At 36.5% G+C, this 24,731-nt stretch overlaps 1 protein-coding gene across 1 annotated transcript in view; it reads left to right on the forward strand.

The window, feature by feature from the left end:
• RUNX2 (RUNX family transcription factor 2) overlaps nucleotides 1–21,301 on the forward strand; it is a 459,712-nt gene extending 438,411 nt beyond the window's left edge. Inside the window, exon 6 of the mRNA XM_074237073.1 lies at nucleotides 17,791–21,301. Within this exon, the coding sequence (XP_074093174.1) occupies nucleotides 17,791–18,455 (665 nt within the window). The 3' untranslated portion in view covers nucleotides 18,456–21,301. The remainder of the gene's footprint in view (nucleotides 1–17,790) is intronic.
• Nucleotides 21,302–24,731: the final 3,430 nt, after the last annotated feature.

Below are 24,731 nucleotides of genomic sequence, written 5' to 3' on the forward strand. Positions count from 1 at the left end.
TTATGGTCTTGGAGAGATCAAGGTTGTGAAAAAGTAGACAGAGGCAAAAGAGTCCAGGTATAAGGTGTGAGTGACCAAGTTGTTCCTTTGTATCTCATTTTTTCTCTTGAAATTAAGGAATTATATGACTTTTAAAGTTCCTTTCAGCTCAGAAATATAAGGTCATTTTTGCTCTAGATCAGGGGTTCTTAACCTTTTTTGTACCATATTCCTTTGGCAATGTGGTGAAACCTATGGATTCTTTATTTTTCTCTTAATAAGGTTTTGAAATTCAGGAAAGAAAATACATAGGATTATAAAGGAAATCAATTATATTGAAATATATTCATTACAGTGTTTAAAATATGTAAGTTCATAGACTCTAGTTTAGGAAACTCCTGGACTAAATACTATGATTCCTTCTCTTCCTATAGGCTATACTTGACAATAAACAGTCAAGAAAAGATTGAGGCAGAATTCTGAGTGGTTAGGATTACTAACAGGGCAATTTCATATCCAGAGAGCACCTACTTTCATTTGAATATAAATGAAGGAAAAAAGTCACAAAAGAATGAAAAATGTCTTTTAGGTAATTTATCTAGGATTTGTTACAAATCCAGGGCATACTAAAACATAGTAAAAAAGCCTTCATGCCTGTTTTCAAAAGAGGAGACACTTGAATGGTCCTCCTAAGGGTATTATTTTGAAATAGATGACCCTGTTTTAGGTCTATCTTTATGACAAAAAAAGATAGGGATAAATATGGACTCCTTGATATTATGGGTTGTGGTGGTAGTGCTGGTGGTGTTGGAGGATATGGGGAGATAGAGAAGTGAAATAAGATATTTTAGTTATTGTGTTATTGGAATTTACTAGAATGATTGTTTGAAGGTTGAGCTGAATATTTCTTGCCTGAATCAGTGCAAAGGTAATTGGTAAGTGGATTTATTTGCCAAGTCCCATGAAGATTGTATTATTGTACTGGACTTTTCAGGGTTCTATCACATATGTCACCATGTTGTACATTGAAGAGGCAATGATGAAAGGCTGAAAGCACACTATACTGGTAGTCAAGACACTTGGATTCTAGTCTTATGCTTGTGTAAATTATGACTCCTCTGAGCATTGATTTCTCCATTTATTTAATAATTGTTCTCTTCCAGGGTTGCTGTGAGAAGAACTGAAATCCATAAATCCTTTAGATATTTGTGGTTGACTTTTAAAAAGAAACATACTAACCTTTCTATGTCTCTTTTTCATCTATATAAGAGATTTAGACTGAAAAGAGATTTAGTTCCTTCTAGACCTGAAATTCTCTGACCATTTATTCAGTAAGTCACCTTACTGCTGTAATTTCTTCATCTGTAAGATGGGAAAGAATGTCTACCTCTCAAAGATGTTGTGAAGATTATTGATTTAGAGCAGGAAGGGACCCCAGAAGACATTAATTCCAAAGTTATCCATTTTACAGATGAGAAAACTGAGGCCCATTCAGGTTCATTAAGTTGCCTTATGTCTCAGAATGTAACTGGACAATCCAAGATTCAAACCCAGCACCTCTGACTCCAAAGTCAAGCTTCTTTACTGAACCTTGGCCATCTCCTATTATTTCAACTGACATAATTTATGAAAATGACTTATGAGTACAAAGCCTTCAACAAATAAAAAAACGATTATTAATTGAGTCACTTTTGACTCAAGTCCATCTTTCTGTATGCTCTTAGACACAGAGAGTTTTGATTGGCTCACACGTTTCCCATTCCTTCACTTCATTCCACTTTGATAGTCTTCCTCTTGGCACCTGGCCTTGTAAAACTCTGGATGGGAAAAATAGCTCTTAGCAAAAGGTAGGTTTCACAGGGGCAGGGGTTTCACATGGGATGAAACCAGGAAGGGAAGCCTCTCCTTGATGAACAAGTGACAGACACAACACTGGGAAGCATCATCACCTGAAGGCACCAGGGTGAGAGAGGAAGAGACTTTGCTGTTACTATTATCAAAATAGATTCTTCTTAGAAAACAGTATATTTAGGTAATGTTTAGGAATAATTAAGCAATATTCTCTGAACCCTGATTTAAAAAAAAGATAAAAATTCACATTTCAAGATACACTTTTTGGGTATGGAATTTATTTTGCTGCATCAAGTATATCTGTTATGGAGGTTTTCTTTTCCTCTTTTATATTGTTCAGTTGGGTAGGGGGTAGTGTTGGATAGAGATATGCTACTAAATAGCCAATTAATTTAAAAAACCCTCACATTTCTATAGAACTTTAGGGTTAACAAAGCATTTCCTTCATAATTACTCTGTGAAGTAGATGGTGCAATCAGTTGACAAGCATTTATTATGCACTTACTGTATGTTGAACTATGGGTGCTGGGGATACAAAAAAAAATGGAACAGCTTTTCCTCTTAAAAAGCTTACCTTTTAAACCATGGAGACAACGTGCACATAAAAGTATATAAGATTTAGGCAAAAAATGCAAAGTGATGGGAGACAGTATTATCTAGGGAACCAGCAAAGGATTGTGTAGCTATGAAAGTATAAAGAAATTCTAAGCTGCTTGAGATTCTAAGTAATGAATTCTATTCTATTTATATCCCTTAGCCTTTAGAACAGTCTGGTACACAGTAGGTGCTTAATCCATGCTTTATTGATTGATTGATTTTAAGAGATGGAGATGAGGAAGAACATTTCAGGCTCTGCAAAGGTGAGAAGATGGAAAAGGGGTTTCCTTTGTGAAAATAGACAAGAGGGCTAGTTGTTCTGGAATATAAAGTCTATGAAGCAAATGAATGTAAAATGAAACTGATAAAATAGGTTAGTGATTGACCAATCTCCTTCTCCCTCACTCTACACATTCAATCAGTTGTTAAAACTTGTTCCATCTCTACCTCTCTCACCTCCATTCCCTTCTTATTACTCACGGCTATCACCTTCATTCAGGCCTTCATCACCTCTTTCCTGGATTATTGTAATGAACTCCTAATTGTTTTCCTTGCCTCAAGTCTCTCCACATTCCAATCCAAAAAGAAGCTGCCAAAGTGATTATCCTTAATTGCAGAACTATGTCACTCCCAGACTCAAATTCCAGTGACTTCCTATTGCCTATAGAATAAAAGAGAAGCTATCTCTGACCTTGAAAACTCTATAAATTGATTCCATCCTCCCCTTCCAACTTTATTATTCATTTCTCTTTCCAAAACTCTATGGTCTAGCCAAATTAGCTTTCTTACCATTTTTCACATCTGACACTCTATCTCCTGTCTCCCTGCTTTTGTTCTGTCCCCTGTCTGGAATGAACTTTCTCCTTATCTTCACTTCATAGAAAGAAGGCTTTCAGGATCCAGTTCAAGCATCATTTCTTACTCAGGGCAGGAGAGGAGAGAAACTGGAGGCACTATACCATTGATTGAAGATGATTCTCCAACTGTCAGTGGCTGTCCACTCCTATTTAATTTGCATTTGCTCTGTATTTGCCTATTGTCTCCCCTGATAGAGCTCCATGAGAGGAAGGACTTTTTAATTTTTGTCTTTGTACTCCTGGAACCTAGGACAATGCCTGGTACATAGAAGACACTTAATAAATGCTTACTGACTGATTAATTAACAGAGGAATTTGTATCTGATCCTAGAGGTAGTAGAGAACCTTTAGAGTTTTTTGAGAAGTAGGTACATGAGGTAAAACCATGGAAACTATTTTATCACTATTTTACAGGTGAAGAAACTGGGGTTACAGAGTCACCTAGCAAGAAAATATTTAATCCAATGATGTTGAAAACAACCCCTCTATGTCTGCCCACACTGTTCAGCTTTTGTCTGTTCTTCCATAACTTCATTATTGGGAACCCCCTCAGTGTGCTGGCATCTCTACTATTTCTCTCAGTAGCAGGAAGATACTAGTGAACTATACCTATTAGCTGTCTTTCACCTCTCACTTTCTTCCTGTTACCAAACCATTTTGCTTTTTTTAATCATCCATATCTATGATGTTATTCCCCACTTAAATCTTCCTCTTATGCCCCATAGTGATGTGTAGATATCCCTGCATTCTCCAAGGCTAGGTCAGAACATCATTAGCTCTGTTAGATCCCATTGTGATGGATAAGCTTTGGATACTGTCTCAGTAGTAGATCGAATCTGCTTTCTGGGTCCCAGCCTAGCTAAGTACAGAAAGGCTCTGGCCTCTCCAGGTAGGACCACTGAAACCCATGAAACACAAAAATAATAATGTGATAATATACCACTTTGACAAATATAAATGTGCTTAAAAATCTCATTCAATCTTCAAATTAGAAAAATGATACCATATCTATATTCTGTTAGAAATTCTCCTTGTCATTCATCAAAATGGGACTTAATACTTTTTGGCTCCCAAGGACACCTCTGGAGTGATTATTTCAGGTGGGTCTCATATTTACCAGTTGTCAGACTTAAGTCATCATTTTTGATGCCTTTCAAAACTTGTGGGTTGATGAGTGGATGTCACAAGTCTTGGACATTTTCATGCAGTTTGTTATTCTGGCTGAGAATATCCTGTATTCTCAGCACCATTTGAGTTAAAACATCTGAGCAATCAGTTAGGAAAGGTAATTTAGTGACTCTTAGTAAGACATAAGCAGTAAGACAAAAGCAAAGAAGTCCTCAGGTTTCCCTTTTCAATTATTCAGCTCTTCTCCTTATTGTAACTGCAATCTTAATAGCAGAGTTTTCACAGTTCTCCAGCCAAAAAAAGAGGAAGACACAAATTCACACACAAAAGCCAGGGAAATTAATTTATTTTTAATAGTATTTTATTTTTTACCCAATTACACATCAAGACATTTTTTAGCATTCATTTTTGCTGGACTTTGAGTCCAAATTTCTCTTCCCCACTCCCTCCTCTTCTTCCTAAAACATTAAGCAATTTGATATAGGTTATACATATGCTATCCCATAAAACATATTTCCATATTAGTCATAGTTGAGAAAGAAGAAACAGAGTAAAAAGGGAGAAAAAATCCATGAAAAAGAATAAAGTAAGTGAAAAAATTCTTTGATTTGCATTCCGAGTCCATTAGTTCTTTATCTAGATGTGGAAAGATTTTCCTTTGTGGATATTTTGTATTTGTCTTAGATCACTGTGTGACTGAGAAGAGTTGAGTCATTCATGGTTGCATATCACACAATGTTGTTTTTAATATTTTGTACAATGTTTTCCTACTTCTGATCATCTCACTTTATATCAGTTTGTACAAGTCTTTTCGGGTTTTTCTGAAATCTTCCTCTGCCATTTCCCATTGAAGAATAAGTATTCCATTACATTCATACATTACAGTTTGTTCATTCATTCCCCTATTGATGAACATTCCCTCAATTTCCAATATTTTGGCACCATTAAAAGGGTTGCTATTAATATATTATGTATATGTAGATCCTTTGCCTTTTTTAATGATATCTTTGGGAGACAAACTTAACAGTGGCATTTTTGGATCAAAGGATATGAAGGTTTGGTTACTGTTTGGGCATAATTCCAAATCACTCTCCAGAATGACTGAATTAGTTCACAATTCCACAAACAATGCCATCCACTCCAACATTTATCATTTTCCTTTTTTTGTCATATTAGTCAGTCTAATAGGTGTGGGGTAGTGTCTCAGTGCCACTTTAATTTGCATTTCTTTAATTAAAAATTATTTAGATCATTTCCTAATATGCTTATAGATAGTTTCAATTACTTTGAAAACTGCCTATTCATATTCTTTGTCATTTGGGAAATGACTGGTATATAAATTTGACTCAGTTCTCTATATATTTGAGAAATTAGACCTTTAGCAGAGATACTTGTGTAAAAATTATTTCCCAACTTTCTGCTTTCCTTCTAATCTTGGTTGCATTGGTTTTGTTTGTGCAAAAACTTTTAAATTTCATATAATCAAATTAACCATTTTGAATTTCGTTGTGTTCTCTATCTCTTGTTTGGTCATGATTCTGTAATTCACTTAACTTCTTTGAGAATTTGGACACTATACCACTTGGTGTATATATGTTTAATATTGATATTATTTCATTGTCTGTGGTACCTATTAGAAAGATGTGTTTTCCTTCCTTATTTCTTTTAATTGGGTCTATTTTTGCTTTTGCTTTGTCTGAGATCGAGATTGCTTCCTCTGCTTTTTTTTTTTTACTTCAATTGAAGCATAACAGATCCTGCTCCAGCCTCTTATCTCTGTGTGTCTCTCTATTTCTTGTAAACAACATATTTGTAGGATTCTTGTTTTTGATCCACTCTGCTACATGCTTCCATTTTATGGGAGAATTCATTCCATTCACATTCACAGCTATGATTATTGTGTGTTTCCCTCCATTTTTCTTTCTGCTTGTCCATCAGTCCCTGCCTCCCTCAATTTAATTTCCTCCTCTCCTACATCCCATTGCATAAGATAGTTTTCTATATTCAACTAATTTTATATATATATATATATATATATATATATATATATATATATATATATATATATATATATATTCCTTCTCTGAACCAATACTAATGAGAGTAAGGTTCAAGTGATCCACATAGCTCACCCTCCCATCTTCCTCTTCATTGTAATAGGCTTCTTGTACTTTTTCATGTGAAATAATTTGCCCTATAATACCACTCTCTTCCTTTTTGTGTACTCCTTTTTTCAACCCTTAACAATTTTTGCTACATCATTCTTTCAAATTCACCTTATGCTCATGATCTCTGTCTATGTAGATTCCTTCTAACTGTACTAATAGTGTAACAATTTTTAAGAATTACTAGTATCATCTTCCCATATAGAGATGGAAACAGTTCAACTCCATTGAATCCTTTGTTTTCTTTTCCCTTTTTTTAGGCTTCTCTCAGGTATTGATATTAGAGATCAAATTTTTAATTTAATTTTGGTATTCTCCTTATGAAAGTTTGAAATCCTTCTATTTCACTGAATTTTCCCCCTTTAAGTATTATGCTTAATTTCTCTAGAGGGCTGATTACAGGTTGTAGTCCTAGCATTTTCACCTTCCAGAATATCATGTTCCATTATCCTTTAATGTTGTAGCTGCTAAATCATGTATAATCTGGATTATGGTTCCCTGATATTTGAATTTTTTCTTTCTGACTATTTGCAATATTTTTTCCTTGATTGGATAATTTTGTAATTTGACTCCTTGGAATTTTTATTTTGGGATCTCTTACAGTGATTTCTTTCAATGCTTATTTTGTTATCTGGTTTTAGGATATCAGGGCAATTTTCCTTGATAATTTTTTTTAGGTTTTTGCAAGGCAAATGGGGTTAAGTGGCTTGCCCAAGGCCACACAGCTAGGTAATTAATAAGTGTCTGAGACCAGATTTGAACCTAGGTATTCCTGACTCCAGGGCCAGTGCTTTATCCACTGCACCACCTAGCCACCCCCCCCCCGATAATTTCTTGAAGGATGCTATACAATTCTCCTTTTGATTATGGTTTTCAGGAAATCCAATGATTTTGATATTGTCTCTTCTGGATCTATTTTCTAGATCAGTTGTTTTCCCAGGTGTTTTCTATTTTTTCATTCTTTTGCATTTGTTTGGTTGAGTCTTCATGACTTATTTTTTGGTTAGGCGGTGGGGTTATGTGACTTTTTCAAAGTCACTAAGCTAGGTAATTATTAAGTGTCTGAGGCAGGATTTGAACTCAGGTCCTCCCGACTCCAGGGCTGGTACTCTATCCACTGTACCACCTAGCTGTACCTTGTTTGATTGACCCTTGATGTCTTATAGAATCATTAGCTTCCACTTGTCTAATTCTAACTTGTAAGGAGTTGTTTTTCTCAGTTAGCTTTTGCATCTTTTTTTTCCCCATTTGGTCAATTTTACTTTTTAAGCAGTTCTTTTCTTCTTCTAAGTTGCTGACTTCTTTCATAATTCTCTTGTATTACTATCATTTCTTTTCCCAGTTTTTCTTCTACCTCTCTTATATGACTATTAAGCTCCTTTTTGAACTCTTCTATAAGTTGTTTCTTTTTTTAATTTATTTTTATTAAAGATATTATTTGAGTTCTACATTTTCCCCCCAATCTTGCTTCCCTCCCCCACCACAGAAAACACTCTGTCAGTCTTTGTTTCCATGTTATACCTTGATCCAAATTGGGTGTGATGAGAGAGAAATCATATCCTTAAAGAAGAGAAGTGAAGTCCAAGAGGTAACAAGTTCAGACAATAAGATATCTGTTTTTTTCTAAATTAAAGGGAATAGTCCTTGCACTTTGTTCAAACTCCAGAGCTCCTTATCTGGATACAGATGGCACTCTCCTTTGCAGACAGCCCAAAATTGTTCCTGATTGTTGCACTGATGGAATGAGCAAGTCCTTCAAGGTTGAACATCACCTATGAGTTCTTTCTAGGTTTGAGACTACTCTATGTTTTTCTTTGTCCATAGATGTTTTGATATTGTTGTCTTCTGAGTTTGTATTTTTTTTTTTTTAGTTTTTTTTTTGGCAAGGCAATGGGGTTGAGTGATTTTCCCAAGGTCCACGTAGTTAGGTAATTATTAAGTGTCTGAGGCCAGATTTGAGCTCAGGTCCTCCTGACTCCAGGTCCAGTGCTCTATCCATTGTGCCAAACTCAGCTGCCCCTGAGTTTGTGTCTTGATCTTTCCTGTCACCATAATAACTTTCTATTGTCACATTCTTTTTGTTGTTGTTTTCTGGACTTTTCCCCTTTCGTTTAAATTTGTGCTCTGCTCCCAAATTGGAAGGAGCACTGTCTCAGGCTTCTTGTGCCAGGGGTTACAGGCCCATGTTGTTTATTTGGTGCTATATTGATGTTTCCCTGAGGCCCATGGGAGACCTTCATGTCTGGTGCTGTGCTCCGAAGGTGGGGATGGGGGTTGATGCTGGAGGATGGTAAGGTCTGGCAGCTTATCTGGTTCTTAGATAGATTCCTACTTGTGGTGTCTGGCATGTGTTGAGGTCAGTGGGAGTATTCTGCATTTCCCCAGGGCTACACTGAAGGGTATTCTAAAGCATGTATCAGGGACCCCTTACTTTAGACTATTTGTTTGCTTCGGCACCTGTTGGGTTGGTATCTGCTTGCCTTGGTTATGCTGAAGTATGTGGTGGTTCTGGAGCTGGAGTGTACTCATTACCCTGGTTATGCTGAGGCAAGGGGAGAGGGGGTCCTGATGTTGGTGATTACCTGCTCTATGATACTGAGGTTTAGGATCTCCCACTGGCTTTCTTAGGTGGGACTTGCTGGGACTCTTCTTGTTTTAAACTAGGCTCCCCTTTTACCCAAGTGAGACAGTCTTTTCTTGCTGATCTTAAAAGGTTCTTGAGCTAAGATTGTTTCACCCTACTTTTTTTCACTAGTTCGGCTATTTCTAGGTTTTGTTCTAGGGAAGTTGTTTTATGTTTGTTTAGAGGTTAATATGGGAGAATATAAGGGATTTACTGCTTCCTCTGTCATCTTGGCACCCATAGGGGATTCATTTCTTATTGAGCAGGGGAAATAAATCTATGACAGATATTAGCAATTATCAATACTTTTTTTTTTACCAGAGAAGTTGGCAGTTGTGCAGGATAAATTCTTGTTAGTCAACAAATATTTATTAAACATATAATAATTGCTAGGCATTGTGCTAAGACAAAAACACTGTCCCTGACCTCAAAGAGTTCATATTTTATTAGGGAAAATTCTATAAGAACAACTATATAAGTATTAAAATGTATATATTGGATAAAATCTCAGAGGGAAGGCACTAGCAGTGGGGGCCCTGGGGAGTAGCACCTGGAAAAGCCTTCTAAGAAGGTGGGATTTGATCTCAGTCCAATTGACTCATAGTCTAACTGGCCAGATGATTAATTTCGAACTGGAGTCTCAGCGACCCAAAACAGCACGTCTGAAGCTGGTGAGCTCTGTGGGAAAGCAGCAGTGATGATTCCAGAGACCAAATGGATGAGGGAATTACTTATCACCCGATGAGAACAACTTTACTGAGCACCAGCCAGACACCAGATGAAATAACAGCTCACCCATGATGAACAGTGAGAAAGTCCAAATTCACATGCACCGAAGAGACAGTCACGTTTACTTACAAACTGAAGAATCCATCCCAGTTTTGCAGGTCTTGCATAACAGTGAGGTGACTCAGGCAAGGTCTCCCTTTGAAAGCCTGGAATCCTCAGGGAGGAGAAAGCACACAGACTGGCCAGGGATGGGGAATGTAGATCAGCTCAGAGGGAAATCCATAAGCCAATGGTTTTAACTAGAGTAACAGAGCAGACTGCAAAGAGGTGGATTGAGAATTGGGAGAGGTCACACTTAGTATCTTGGTGCCTTAGACTCCAGATGGGATTCAAAGGGATCATGCAGATCATCTGCTCAAAGTCTAGCCAATAGAGGGGACTGAAGCAACAGCAGGAATGATCCCCCTTGTCATTGATGTGGGTCCTTTGATCTTAAAATCTTGAAGAGCTCTCTATCTGTTGGCAGATACTTCCTTCCCATTTTCTAGCTGGAGGAGCAGGGGATTAGGGAAGGACAAATGTACCAATGTTCGCATTGGTTGGAGTTCTTTAAGAAAATGAATGGAACTTTAAACAGAGCAATTCCCTAACTGAGCTTCTGGAAAAGGCAAAGTTAACTATTCACAGAGCATTAATTTTGGAAAGAACCTTTAAAATCAATCCACCTTGATCAATTGTTTAATTTCTCTTGCTCAGTTTTCTCATTTGTATAATGAAAGAATCTCTGGGGCTAGCTGCCCTGCTATTAAGAGTTGGTTCTTAAACTTTCAGTAGGAGCATTTACACCTCAGAAATTGGCAAATGCTATAAAATAGGACTTGATTTATTGTTTTATTGGTTGTCTAGACCTAAGAAAATGATGGGAAATATGAATAAAACAGATTAAACTTTTAAAGTCTACCATGTTCAAATGGGTATAGGATTTAGACATAAAGGGTGATACTATAGACCAATTATATATATGTATATATATACATATATGTATAACAAGAAATACGCTATCTGTTGGATCCATGAAGAGGGGAGAAGTTTATGATCAACAAGAAATAGAGAACTTCAGTAATTGCAAAATGAATGATTTTGACTATATTGAATTAAAAAAAAGTTTTTGCACAAATGAAACCAATGAAACCTAGATTAGAAGGAACACAGAAAACTAGGAAACAATTTTCACAGCTAGGGTTTCTGATAAAAGACTCATTTCCAAAATATATAGAGAATGGAATCAACTTTATATGATCATAAGCCATTCTCCATTTGATAAAACTATTTATAGTCATATAAAAATTCTCCAACTCATTATTGACTAGAGAAATGCAAATCAAAATAACTATAAGGTACTACCTCACACCTTTCTGATTGGCTAAGATGACAAAAAAGGAAAATGAACAATGTTGATAAGGATGTGGGAAAATTAGGATATCAATGCTCTATTATTGGAGTTGTGAACTGATCCAGCCATTCTGGAGAGCAATCTGGAACTATGCCCAAAGAGCAATAAAACTGTTCATACCCTTTGATTCAGCAATATCAATATTATGTCTTTATGCCAAAGAAATCATAAAAAAACAGGAAAAGTTTCACATGCTCAAAAATATTTATAACAGCTCTTTTTGTAGTGGCTAAAAATTGGAAATTGAGGGGATGACCATCAACTGGGCAATGGCTGAACAAGTTATAATAAATGAATTTTATGGAATATTATTATTCTATAGTAAATCATGAGTGGTTGGACTTTAGAGAAAGACTTGCATGAACTGATGCTGAATGAAGTGAGTAGAACCAAGAGAACATTGTACAGATTAACAACATTGTGAGATGATCAGCTATGATGGATGCAGCTCCTCTCAGCAGTTCAGAGAGAAGGGACAATCCTGAGAGATGTGCTATGTACAATGCCATCCACCAAAGAAAAACTATGGAGTCTGAATGCAAATCAAAGCTTACTATGCTTGCTTTTTAAAAACTTCTTTTATGTTTTTCCTTTCTTTCTTATATTTTTTTCCTTTCCCCTTAGTTCTAATTCCTCTTTCACAATATGAAATATGTTACTATGTTAAGTACCATTGTACATGTGCAACTTTTACCAAATTATTCACTGCCATGAGGAGGGCGAAGGGAAAGGAGAGTGGTAGAAAAATGTGGAACTCATAAATTTCAAAAGATGAATGTTGTAAACTACCTTTGCTTATAAGTGGAAAAATAAAATTTCTTTTTTTAAAAATTTTTGTACTTGTTTTATTTTTAAAATTTTTTATTTTATTTATTTTGAATTTTACAATTTTTCCCCTAATCTTCCTTCCCTCCCCTCCCCAGAAGGCAGTTTGTTAGTCTTCACAATGTTTCCATGGTATACAATGAGCTAAGTTGAATGTGATGAAATGTGATGAGAGAGAAGTCATATCCTTAAGGAAGAAAAATAAAGTATAAGAGATAGCAGAATTACATAGTAAGATAATGTTTTTTTTCCCCTAAATTAAAGGTAATAGTCTTTGGTCTTTGTAAAAAGACCAAACTCCATGATTCTTTCTCTGGATACAAATGGTATTCTCCATCGCAGATAGCCCCAAATTGTCCCTGATTGTTGCACTGATGGAATGAGCAAGTCCATCAAGGTTGGTCATCACCCCCATGTTGCTGTTAGGGTGTACAATGTTTTTTTGGTTCTGCTCATCTCACTCAGCATCAGTTCATGCAAATCCTTGCAGGCTTCCCTGAATTCCCATCCCTCCTGGTTTCTAATATAACAATAGTGTTCCATGACATACACACAGTTTGTTAAGCCATTCCCCAACTGAAAGACATTTATTTGATTTCCAATTCTTTGCCACCACAAACAGGGCCACTATGAATATTTTTGTACAAGTGATGTTTTTACCCTTTCTCATCATCTCTTCAGGGTATAGACCCAGTAGTGGTATTATTGGATCAAAGGGTATGCACATTTTTGTTGCCCTTTGGGCATAATTCCAAATTTCTCTCCAGAAAGGTTGGATGAGTTCACAGCACCACCAACAATATATTAGTGTCCCAGATTTCCCACATTCCTTCCAACATTGATCATTGTCCTTTCTGGTCATATTGGTCAGTCTGAGAGGTGTGAGGTGGTACCTCAGAGATGCTTTAATTTGCATTTCTCTAATAAGTAATGATTTAGAGCAATTTTTCATATGACTATGGATCACTTTAATTTCCTCATCTGTAAATTGCCTTTGCATATCCTTTGGCCATTTGTCAATTGCGTAATGCCCTTTTTTTTTTTTGAAAATTTGACTCAGTTCTCTGTATATTTTAGAAATGAGTCCTTTGTCAGAAATACTAGTTGTAAAAATTGTTTCCCAATTTATTACATTTCTTTTGTTGGTTACAGTGGTTTTATTTGTGTAAATGCTTTTTAATTTAATGTAATCAAAATTATCTAGCTTGTTTTTAATGATGTTATCCATCTCTTCTTGGTCATATACTGCTTCGCTTTCCATAGATCTGACAGGTAAACTACTCCTTGATCTTCAATTTTGCTTATAATAATGTTTTTTTATGTCTAAATCCTGTATCCATTTTGATCTTATCTTGGTATAGGGCGTGAGGTGTTGGTCTAATTTAAGTTTCTTCCATACTAACTTCCAATTTTTCCAACAGTTTTCATTGAAGAGAGAATTTTTATCCCAATAGCTGGATTCTTTAGGTTTAACAAACAGCAATTACTATAAGCATTTCCTGCTATTGCACCTAATCTATTCCATTGATCTACCACTCTATTTCTTAGCCAATACCAGACAGTTTTGATGACTGATGCTTTATAATATAATTTTAGAACTGGTAAAGCTGAACCACCTTCTTTTGCACTTTTTTCATTGAATCCCTGGAAATTCTTGACTTTTTATTTTTCCATATGAATTTACTTACAACTTTTTCTAACTCATTAAAGTAATTTTTTATAATTTTGATTGGTAGGGCACTAAACAGGTAATTTAGTTCGGCCTATCCATGATCAGGTGATGTTTCCCCAGTTATTTAAATCTGATTTTATTTGTGTGAAAAGTATTTTGTAATTGTTTTCAAATAAAAAAGTGTAGCATGTATACATCCCCCCCCCGCCACTGCCCCGGAGAGCTGATTATTAAACATTTACCAGCACACTCCTGTCTAAGGTTCATTTCAGCTTTAGGGATAAAGCTGAAATGAACCTTAGACAGATTTGTAATTTATTTTGTTGTTATAAGGAATTCCTGGGTGAAAAATTACTTTTAGCAATTCAGTTAGGCACTTCATCCATTGTTCTTGTTTATCCTTCTTAAAGAGGATCAATGATATCATGAGGATGATGTCTTGACTTGGTGTGAATTATTTTAAGTGAATTATTTTAAGCAGAGTTGTTCAGTCTTCAGTCTTATTCTATCTTCCAGAATCATTGAAGTCCAATGACAAAAGTTAGGATGCAGATGCAGTGTTGGTCTTTCTAAATTAAGGTCTTTTCCAGGTCTCAGTAACCTCTAGGCTTAGAGGGACAGCCAAATGACTCAGTGGATAAAGCACTGGGTCTGAGTTCAAATTTATCCTTAGACAATCTGTGTGATCTCTTTTTGCCTTAATCCTCTGAAGAAAATGTCAAACTACTCCAGTATCTTTTCCAAGAAAACACCCCTACAGGGTCAAAAAGAATCCAATATATCTGAGCAACAGCAACACACATAGTCTTAGAGAATTGCTTATAGTATTTAAGTTAGATGAAATCTCAAGAGTTTATTTAGTCTACCTACTTCCTTAAGGTTAAGGAAACAAAATAAATATTAAATGACTTATCTTCATAGTTGTGAATTCCAGTAAAGCTGGGGTTCCAATTCAAGTATTCATTTTGGATTTGATAATAACAAATATAAATAGTATTTTTCCATCATGAGTCTTTTGGAATTGGCTTGGATCATTGTATTCCTGAGAAGAGCTAAGTCCATAGTTGATCATCACACAATGTTGCTGTTACTGTGTACAATGTTCTCCTAGTTCTGCTCACTTCACTCAGCATTAGTTCATATAAGTTTTTCCAAGTTTTTCTGAAATCTATGTGCTTATTATTTATTGCACAATCGTATTCCATTATATTCATTTACCATAACTTGCTCAGTCATTCCCCAAGTGATGGATGTCTCCTCAATCTCTAATTCTTTGCCACCACAAAAAAGCTGCTATAAATATTTTTGGTACATGTGGGTCTTTTCCTCTTTTTTATGATCTCTTTGGGATATAGACTAGTAGTGGTATTCCTGAATCAAAGGGTATGGTAGTTTTATAGCCCTTTGGACATAATTCTAAATTGCCTTCCAGAATGATTGGATCAGTTCACAATTCCACCAACAATACATTAGTATTTCAATTTTCTCCAACATTTATCATTTTCTTTTTTGTTATATAAACCAATATAACAGGCATGACATGGTCTGTAAGAGTTGTTTTACTGTACATTTCTTTAATCAAAAATAATTTAGAGTTTTTTCATATAACCATAAATAACTTTAATTTCATCTGAAAACTGCCTATTCATATCCTTTTGCCATTTATCAATTGGGAATGGCTTGTATTCTAAATTTGACTCAGTTTGCTTTAAATTTTAGAAATGAAGCATTTATCAGAAATACTGGTCTAGTGTTGTTCCTATTGTTCCATTAGAATTAGGGTCCTGAAGTGCCCATAAAGGCCAGAGATCCAGTTTCATCATTTACTTGGAAACTTTGTAAAGGTCCTATTCTTGGTTAACTGTTCTCTGAAATGGTTATATTTTGGGTATTTCTTGTTCCTAGAATATTTAAACCTATTTAGTCTTAATGTAGATGTGCTCCCAGATGACCTGTAATGGAGACATATTAACATTCTCTGGGATCTATGGTCAGAACCAAGAACACTTTGGCCTGATGAGGAATCCAGAGTCACTACTTTCAGAATCCCTATGACAAATGCAGTTCCAGAGCTTCCCTTATTATGTCACACACACAGCATAGTGACCTTAAAGTTATAAATATAATGGGATTTTGCACCTGTCCAGACCACCTAAAATGGTGTCTCCTACCTTACAGGTACTTGTGATCTGCTCCTGGGAGAACTAGCTAGCACATTCTGCTCTGGCCTACCAGATGATTGGGACCAATGTTTTTCCATTGACTATATAGCCTGAACTGTCTGTATCTTTAAAATGATCTGATTGAGCATAATTCCTCTTTTTCAGCACGTGTGTCTAAGGGTGAAGATGGCTAAGGAAAAATGTGCACACATATACCAGGCATTTCTCCTATTTTCCAGGAGTAGGTACCAAGTGTATCCCATATGAATGATACCATTTTAGGTGGTCTGAGCAAGCACCAAATCCCATTACATAAACATGACATTTTATTATTGCAAAAGCAGCTTGATTTGGTGAAAAAATTCCCTGGCTCTGAAGTCAGAAGACATAGGTTGAAGTCCCACCTCTCAGGCTTACTATTTATATGATCTTGGATAAGTCACTTAACCTTTGGATATTAGCAAGTTATTTAATTTCCTTGAATCTCCTCACATGTAAAATGAGGCAAAAATAAATAATACCCATTGTACCTACTTCATAGGACTGTTGTGAGGCTCAAATGAGATGATGGATGGAAAGGGGGTGTGAAAATGTATACATGTTGTCTTGAGTCACATGACAACCTCTATTGTTAAATTATTTTATCTACTCATTAACAGTTAATCAGTAAGCATTTATTAAATTCCCGCTATGTTCAAGTAATTGTGTTAGAATACAGGGATAAATGTTGGAGTAGTACTTTCCATCAAGAGGTAAAACATAAAATACAAAATAAATGGAATAGAGATATGTATGATGTTGTTAAGAGAGAAAGGGAGAAAGGACAACACCATCCTTCCTATTTAATGCATCTTAAAGCATTATGCAATAGGAACCTTCTGCTGTGGCTAGAGAGGAGCTCTCACTGTCTCACAAACCCATCTCTATTATTCCCAACTCAGAAGAAAAGATTATTTTGCTCATGTTCTCTATCATCCTGGAATTCCTAACCTCCTTTCCCCTCTTCTCCCCTCTTCTCCTCTCTTCTCCTTTCCTCTCATTTTCTCTCCTTTGTCTCCATTCTTCTTCCTTCCTCTCCTCTCCTCTCCTCTCTCCTTTCTTATCTTCTCCTTTATTCTCCCATAAGATTGATGATTTAGAGTAGTAAGGGGTCTTAGATATCACTGAATCCAATCCTCACATTTTACAAATGAGGAAATCAAGTCCCAGAAAAGAAAATGTGGCTTGTAATTAAGTAACACATTCAGGAAATGACTGAACTGAGATTTCAACTCAGTGTCTAGCATATAGAAAGTGTATAATCAATAATTGCTGATTTTACATACTCTGATTTAAAATTAATCACCCTTTCCTTACTTTGTATTTAAGTTCCTGTGTACAATGTTTGTCAAATAATGTTTTAATTAAAATGAATTGACTCTTTTCTTTAATCGTCTCATGTTCCCAATGTAGGAAATCAGTCTCTCTCTCTCTTTATGTCTTTGTCTCTGTCTCTTTCTCTCTGTCTCTGTCTCTTTCTCTCTGTCTCTGTCTCTCTGTCTCTGTCTCTCTCTGTCTCTCTCTGTCTCTCTCTCTCTCTCCCCATCTCTCTTTTTCTTTATGTCTCTCTGTCTTTCCTCTGTTTCTAGCCCCCCCCCCCCACCTCTCTCTTTTACTCCTGGCTATACTATTGCTGGGTATTGAAGGAATGCTTAATAGATGCTTACTAAAATGAGTAAGTGACAAATTTCTTGTTTTTTTCCTTAACAGATTCAGAACCTAGCAGCTTGGACTCCCCATCTTCCACAACCTTGTTCTTATCTTCTGAAGAACCTGGTCGTTCCACCACAGATCTCCCATCCCCGTCCTCATCCTGTGAGCATGGGCCCTCACCATTTTCACCTCCTTCCTCAGCCCTACAGCCTTTGCTGCCCTCCTTGCTCCCATTGGCACCAAAGGTCACTTCTAGCACCACTAGACATACTGGACTTTACTCCCCTTTGGACACATCCCCAGAACCAGCCCCTCGTCTCATTGACTGGCTGCCCAACATCACCTCAGCAACACCTCCAAGTGGGGTCCCTGGGTGTGAACGGGAGCATGTGCTTCCCACCGTGGGAACCATGCAGGCTCCAGAGAGGAAAAGAGACAGAACTTTGCATGTGAGTGGGAAAGAGGGAAATGATCAGGGAGTGAGTGTGGAGGACTGGCCCCCACAGGAGACCTGCCCATCTCTTACCTCTCATGTGGGTCCTTCAGGCTCTGAACAGGTTCCTTCAATCACTCCAAGTTTGGAAGCAGATGTGGGTAATATTCTTGTGGAGCTAAGGACAATGAATGGCCACTTGGACATTATCGCTAAAGCCCTTACTAAGTTGGCTGCATCGCTTTTGCCTCAAGCTCAGAATACTTTAGATAACCAAGGATCCAAATAGAGCATCATAGTGTACTTCCCATTCCCTGTTCCATTTCCCTTAAGAATAGCTTCCCATGGATGCTATTGGTCTATTCTCATGTTTTCTTCAAGTATATAACTTTAGCTTGGGTCCCAAATTTAAGGTGCACCTATTAAATGGACTCAGGAGTGAATAGTATTACTTTCTCTAAAAATATCTATACAATCAATTTTTGATATCCTCTATTTAGACATCCCTTCCCATAATGCAAACTTTGCTTATTCCATGTCTGTCTATTTTATGAAACTCTTACCTATGACTTCTTAGAAGTTTGACATAGGACTAACAGGCAGAGGATTGAAGGTGGGGCAGGACATTCTTTATTTTCTTCTGATATTATGAGAATACTTGTCCATTGACCAGATGATGGCCAACCTGGAAGGTAACAGTGTAGACAAGTAGAAAGAGTACTGGTTCTGGACTCAGAGGACTTGGGGATTCATGTTTTATATCTGATACTTACTACATGTATGTGACCTTGGACAAGTCACTTATCTCTCAAAGCCTCCATTTCTTCTTCTTACAATGAAGGGATTAGACTAGCTGGCCTCTAAGGTCCCTTCCATCTCTAATTCTACAAATTCTGTGAAGATTTTCCTTTAAATACATTGGGTATTCCCAAAGTCTTAGTGTAGCCTTAAGCTTTAAAATTTTAGAAGCATAAATGCTGCATTCTTTTTAAAGATTACTTTTAATTTTTCCCTCAGTTCACTCTGGTAAAGCATATGAAATATATCACCATATTAATCATGTTTTGAAAGGACACACATACGCAAAGAGAAAAATATGAAAAAGTGAAAACTAGTATGTTTTGATCTGGATTCATTTTCATCTGTTCTTTCTCTGGAGGTAGATAACATTTTCATCATGAATCCTTTGGAATTGACTTGGATTATTGTATTGCTAAGAGTAGTTAAGTCATTCACAGTTGATCATTCTTAAAATATTGCTATTACTGTATACAATATTCTCCTGGTTCTGCTTACTTTACTTACTTAACTTGGCATCACTTTATATGTCTTTCCAGATTTTTTGAAAGGTGTTAGTTTATAATTTCTTATAATACCCCAGACCTAAAAATTCAAATCATTGAAAAACTATTTAAATTTTATTTATAATTAGTTTTGTGAATTTTAATAGTAATTTTTAATTTTAGCAAGTCATCATGGATTGTGTGTGTGATACCTTCTGTATGACATTTCTTCAGATAGGTGGATCTGTAGAGGGGAGTCTTCTTTCTTTCTCTTGAATGCTTTGATAATTCCCCTTATTTTCCAGTATTACACAACTTCTTCTCCTTTTTTTGCAAGGCAATGGGGTTAAGTGACTTGCCCAAGGTCACACAGCTAGGTAATTATTAAGTGTCTGAGTCCGGATTTGAACTCAGGTCTTCCTGACTCCAGGTCCGGTGCTCTATCCATTAACCACATAGTTGCTCTGAGGGGAGTCTTCTTGCTTAGCTGAGTCTCTTGATCTATCTCCAATGGATTTTTTCTTGTGAGATCACAACAAAATTATCAAGTGTATGTCAAAAGCTCTTTCTTTGGATGATCTTAATTCTAGGATTATAAATGCAATCTTTTCAGTCATTGAGCAGCAGTTGATGGAAAATCTGAAAAATAAGTAGATGAAATATAACCTAAGATGATGGTTAGATTAAATTTTAATAAGAAACCTATCCATATTTTAAAAAATTTATCTTTCAAATGTTATTTTTAAAATGTATATAGCATTTACTGTTCTGAAGTCATTCAAACTTTAAGCTCAGCTTTGGGGTATGATGTACATTTGCATGTATATATGTTATCCATCCAGTACAAAGGGATGATGTTTTGAGTCCAGAATTAAACAAGGGACGGAGAGCAGATTGGATTGTCTTCAGGAACTTGCAAAATTTTAATGCTTTAAAAACCAAACCAAGAAATTGTATCAAGAACAGCGAATAGGAACAGCTGGTTTAAAGTTAGTAAATAACAGCATAAAGCACATTATTTCTTGTCACCAATAAAATCATTGATATCTGTTCTTCTAAGTGTGTTGTGACATCCTTGTTGGTAGTTCACACTGACTGAATAATCTTTTGAAGCCTGATGTTGTCTGGAGGAACTGAAGAATTCAAAAGCAAAGATTTCCTTCTTCCCTTTTATTCTTCCATCTTCTGATTCTTCATTCTGCCCTCACTTCTGAGGAATAAGTCTTCCTAGGTTCCCACTGCCTTTTCTCACAACTTCAAAGGATTAAAACCTCCCCCTAGGTTTTCAGGGAGGAGAAATGGGAAAAGGGACTTGTTCCTTAGAGAGACAGGAGGCAGAGGTATATGGTGGAAAGGGGTCCTTTAAGATGGTCTTTATAAAGTGATGTGGGTGGATTAAGTAAGTGGTTTTCAAACTTTTTTTTCTTAGGACCTTTATAAATTCTTACAAACCACTGGGGACCTCTCCCATAAAAGAACTTTTGATCCTGAATTATATCTATTGATATTAGAAAATGAAACATCTTTGTATTATTATGAAAATAGTTTTGGCTTTATGAACTCCTTAAATAGGTTTGAGATACTCCCTGAACCAAATTCCAAGAATGAATTTAGCAATCACCAAGGTCCTTTCCACTTTTGTCATTTTAGGGCAACATTTTGTATTAATCAAAAGAATCCATGAGTCAGGATCATAGATTTAGATTTACAAGAGTCTTTGGATAGTGTCTGATTCAACCTCCTCATTTTTCAGACACAGATGGAGCTGAGAGTTCTTTGACTTGCCCAAGGACACAAAGCTTTTATAGCTATACTCAGAGCAGGAGGGGACCTCAGAGGTCATTTCATAGAAGAGAAAACAGATCCAGAGAGATTATGTATCTTGTCCATATGACTTGCCCATGCTCATACAGAGAGTGACAGTCAGAATTTGAACCTAGACCCTGTGCCTTCAGAGTAAACCATAAGGCTTCTAGTGCCCTGAACTGCTTTTGATTTGAATCCAGGCACTAGTTTTGTGGTCAAGGACAAGTCAATTAACCTCTCCATACCTCAGTTTCTCCATTTGTAAAATGGGGTATAAATCATACTTACACTACATAGCTCACAGGATTGTTCTAAGGTTTACTTTGTGAAGCTTAAAATGCTATGATGATGCAACTTGTTATTTCTGTCATTTTTATCCCAGATCTGTGATTTCAGGGATGGAGCTTCCAGGTAGGAGGAATTTCCATTCATTATATTTACCTCTACTCCTCAATTTGTAACCTGAAAGAGAAGTAAGTAACATGAACAAGGTCACATGGGAAGCAAATGACAAAGTAAGATTTGAATTTGAATCCTTAACCTCTAAATCCAATTCTCTTCCCTCTATAATTACCATTTACTTTCCTCTTTGAACTGCATTCATTTTATTTACAAAGTCCTGTCTTGAGAGCCTATGATATGTCTAAGGATCAATAAAAAGAGTTTTTTTGGTAGGACATGAATTCCCAAGTTTCCAAGGGTCCCAAGATTGAACTAGCATCATTGATGATCACATCTTCCACTGAAACTCACATAAGGTCAGAGGTCCCAGCCCTGCTGACTTTATTGGGCACTGGATCCTGATAGTCTCTGACTTTTTTTTAGGAGGTTCAGAGTATTGGAGGAGGGGCACTGAAATGCTGAATATTGCTCTTTGGACACATAAAGGCTGAGGAAACTCCATATGCCTTCAATGGTGCTGCCTGTCACAAAAGGAGGAAATAATGGGTCTCATTTTGCTTTCTATTGTTTCAGGTTTAGCCATCCACCTACCAGGAGTAAATGTAGCAGTCACCCCAGTCCAGAGCCTCATCCCCTCTTTTGAACTTGGACTATTGTAACAGCCTCCTAAGTGGTCTCCCTATCTCTCATGTCTTTCCTCTTAAATTCATCCTCCACACAGATGTTGAATGGGTCTGACTATGCCACTTCCTTGCTTGATAAGCTTCAATGGCTCCCCATTTCCTTTAAGAGAAAATACAAAAGTTTCAGTTTGGCAGTGAAAGTCCTTATCATCTGGCTTCCAGCTATCTTTCCATACTAATTAAACAGTACTTCTCCTAATGGACTTATCTCATTATTCACTTTCCTATTAACACATCTCTTGTCTCTGTGTCTTTGCTCAATTATAGAACATTCTTTTGCTCTTTTTCAATCCTTGGTACCCTGATGTCCCTTCAAGGCTCACTTTAGACACTACCTCCTGCAAAAGGCCTGCATTGATTCCCACAACTATTAATTCCTACCCCTTTGCTTCATAATATATATATATATATATATATGTATATATACATACATACCTATGTGTATATTCACTTTATATTTGTACATGTCTTTTATTTGGTTACCTGTGATGTTCTCTCCACTAGATTTTAAGCTTCAAAAATCAGTTTATCTGAGTTTCATGTTCTTTGCATTTCTGAATCTCAGCAAAATGTCTGGGACTATGGTAGTGCTAATGAAATAATTAGATCCATGATGGCATTGCATAGAGTAAGGTGCAGCCTTGGAACACTTGGTCAGTCAGGATGGTGCTGACTGTTGCCAATGCTGTCTCACACTGGTAGCAAACCAACTTCTAGAAATAGAGGGAATTCATTTGTTTCCTGCTATAGCTTTGGGGGATGCAGATTCAGGCTGCAGCTGGTCTCAAGGAGCTCTTGCTTCCACTTTCATATCCAGTGGCCTGGATTCCTTCAATCTCCCACTAAAACTTTCATCACAGTCCTCTTGTGGGGGTCTTTCTTGCTTCCATTTAATGAATTTCAGGTCATAGCTGTTTCAACCAGCCACTCTTAGGAGAAAACACTATATTTAAAACAGTTCATTCCAGTACTGCATCTCATAATGCCTTGTGATTCTTACTGCTTTTGATGTCTGCTGATCAACATCCTGGGAAAGAAGACCAGTATGTGACTTACTTTATTTGATCTTTACAACTACCCTCTGATTGTTTTCCCCTTTTACAGCTGAGAAGACTGAGACTGAGAGAGGGTAAGTGACTTACCCTGGAATAAAGAGGGATCAAGTGACAGAAGCAAGCTTCTCACTCTGGTCTCCTGACTCAGAATAATAAATCCATTTCTACCTTCTTCATATAATTGTAGAGTTGTTTCAGTCAAATCCAATTCTTTGTGACCCCATTTGGGGTTTTCTTGGCAAAGATACTGAAGTGGTTTGCCACTTCCTTCTCTATCTCATTTGACAGATGAGGAAACTGAGACAAATACGGTGAAATGATTTGTCCAAGTCACAGAACTAGTAAATATCTGTGACCAGATTAGAACTTTGGAAAATGAGTCTACTTGACTCCAGGTCTGGCTCTCTATCCACTGCTCAACCTAATTACCCTGCTTTTTACCATCAGACTTAAACTTCCTATTCTCTCAGTGTCTTGAGATCAACTGGCTGTAACATAGGAAAAAGTTATCTTTATAAAAGTTTTTAACAATTGTTAGCTTAATATGCTACATTTCCTAATTTTGTTTTGGTTTTGCAAAGGGGGCACTATCTTTTCCCCAAAGAGTGAATCTCTAATATTAAAATGTCAGTCATTTATGTATTAGCTGGTGAATGATCAGGAGGAGGAAGAGGAGTGCGGATGTTTTTGGTCAGAACAAATCCCTCAAATGTCACCACCTTCTGTTAGTTTTGCAGCACTCATTGTTTTCTCATAGAGCATTGTTAACTCTGTAGAACTACACTGTATTCCACATCATCTTCATTCCTCTCCTCTTCTTCCTTTCCTCTTCATCCTTCCTAATTCTTTCAGTCAGGCAGGTAATGTGCTAGGTATCAATGACGCAAAAACAGTAAAACTCAGGCCCTCTTTTCAAGGAAGATCTAGTCTCCTGGATAACACGACCAGTCTCTGATCTCAAGGAACATCTTGTCTGCTGGAGAATATACAGATATGTCTTTAAGAATAAATATAAGCAAAATAGACACAAGATACATATAAATTAATTAAATAAAAGCTAATTGAGGGAACGAGCACTAGAAATTAAAGGGTGATAAGGAAAGATATTGTGTAGAGCAGGGGTGGATTTTCTGCCAAGGACCATTTGAATAACATCATTCAAGAGCTAAACAAAATTGTCAGTTTAAAAATTAGTCATATTTGATCAAACATTCAATTAATTAACCCCTAAAAAGCTCTTATATTTATTACATTTTAAGTCCTGCCTGAAGTTACTGTGGCAGCGCCAACCAAATGATTTCACAGACTGTTTCCCTGCTTTGGTGTAGAGAAAGTG

Source organism: Macrotis lagotis, chromosome 5, assembly GCF_037893015.1.
Source record: "Macrotis lagotis isolate mMagLag1 chromosome 5, bilby.v1.9.chrom.fasta, whole genome shotgun sequence".
NCBI classification, from domain to species: Eukaryota; Metazoa; Chordata; class Mammalia; order Peramelemorphia; family Peramelidae; genus Macrotis; species Macrotis lagotis.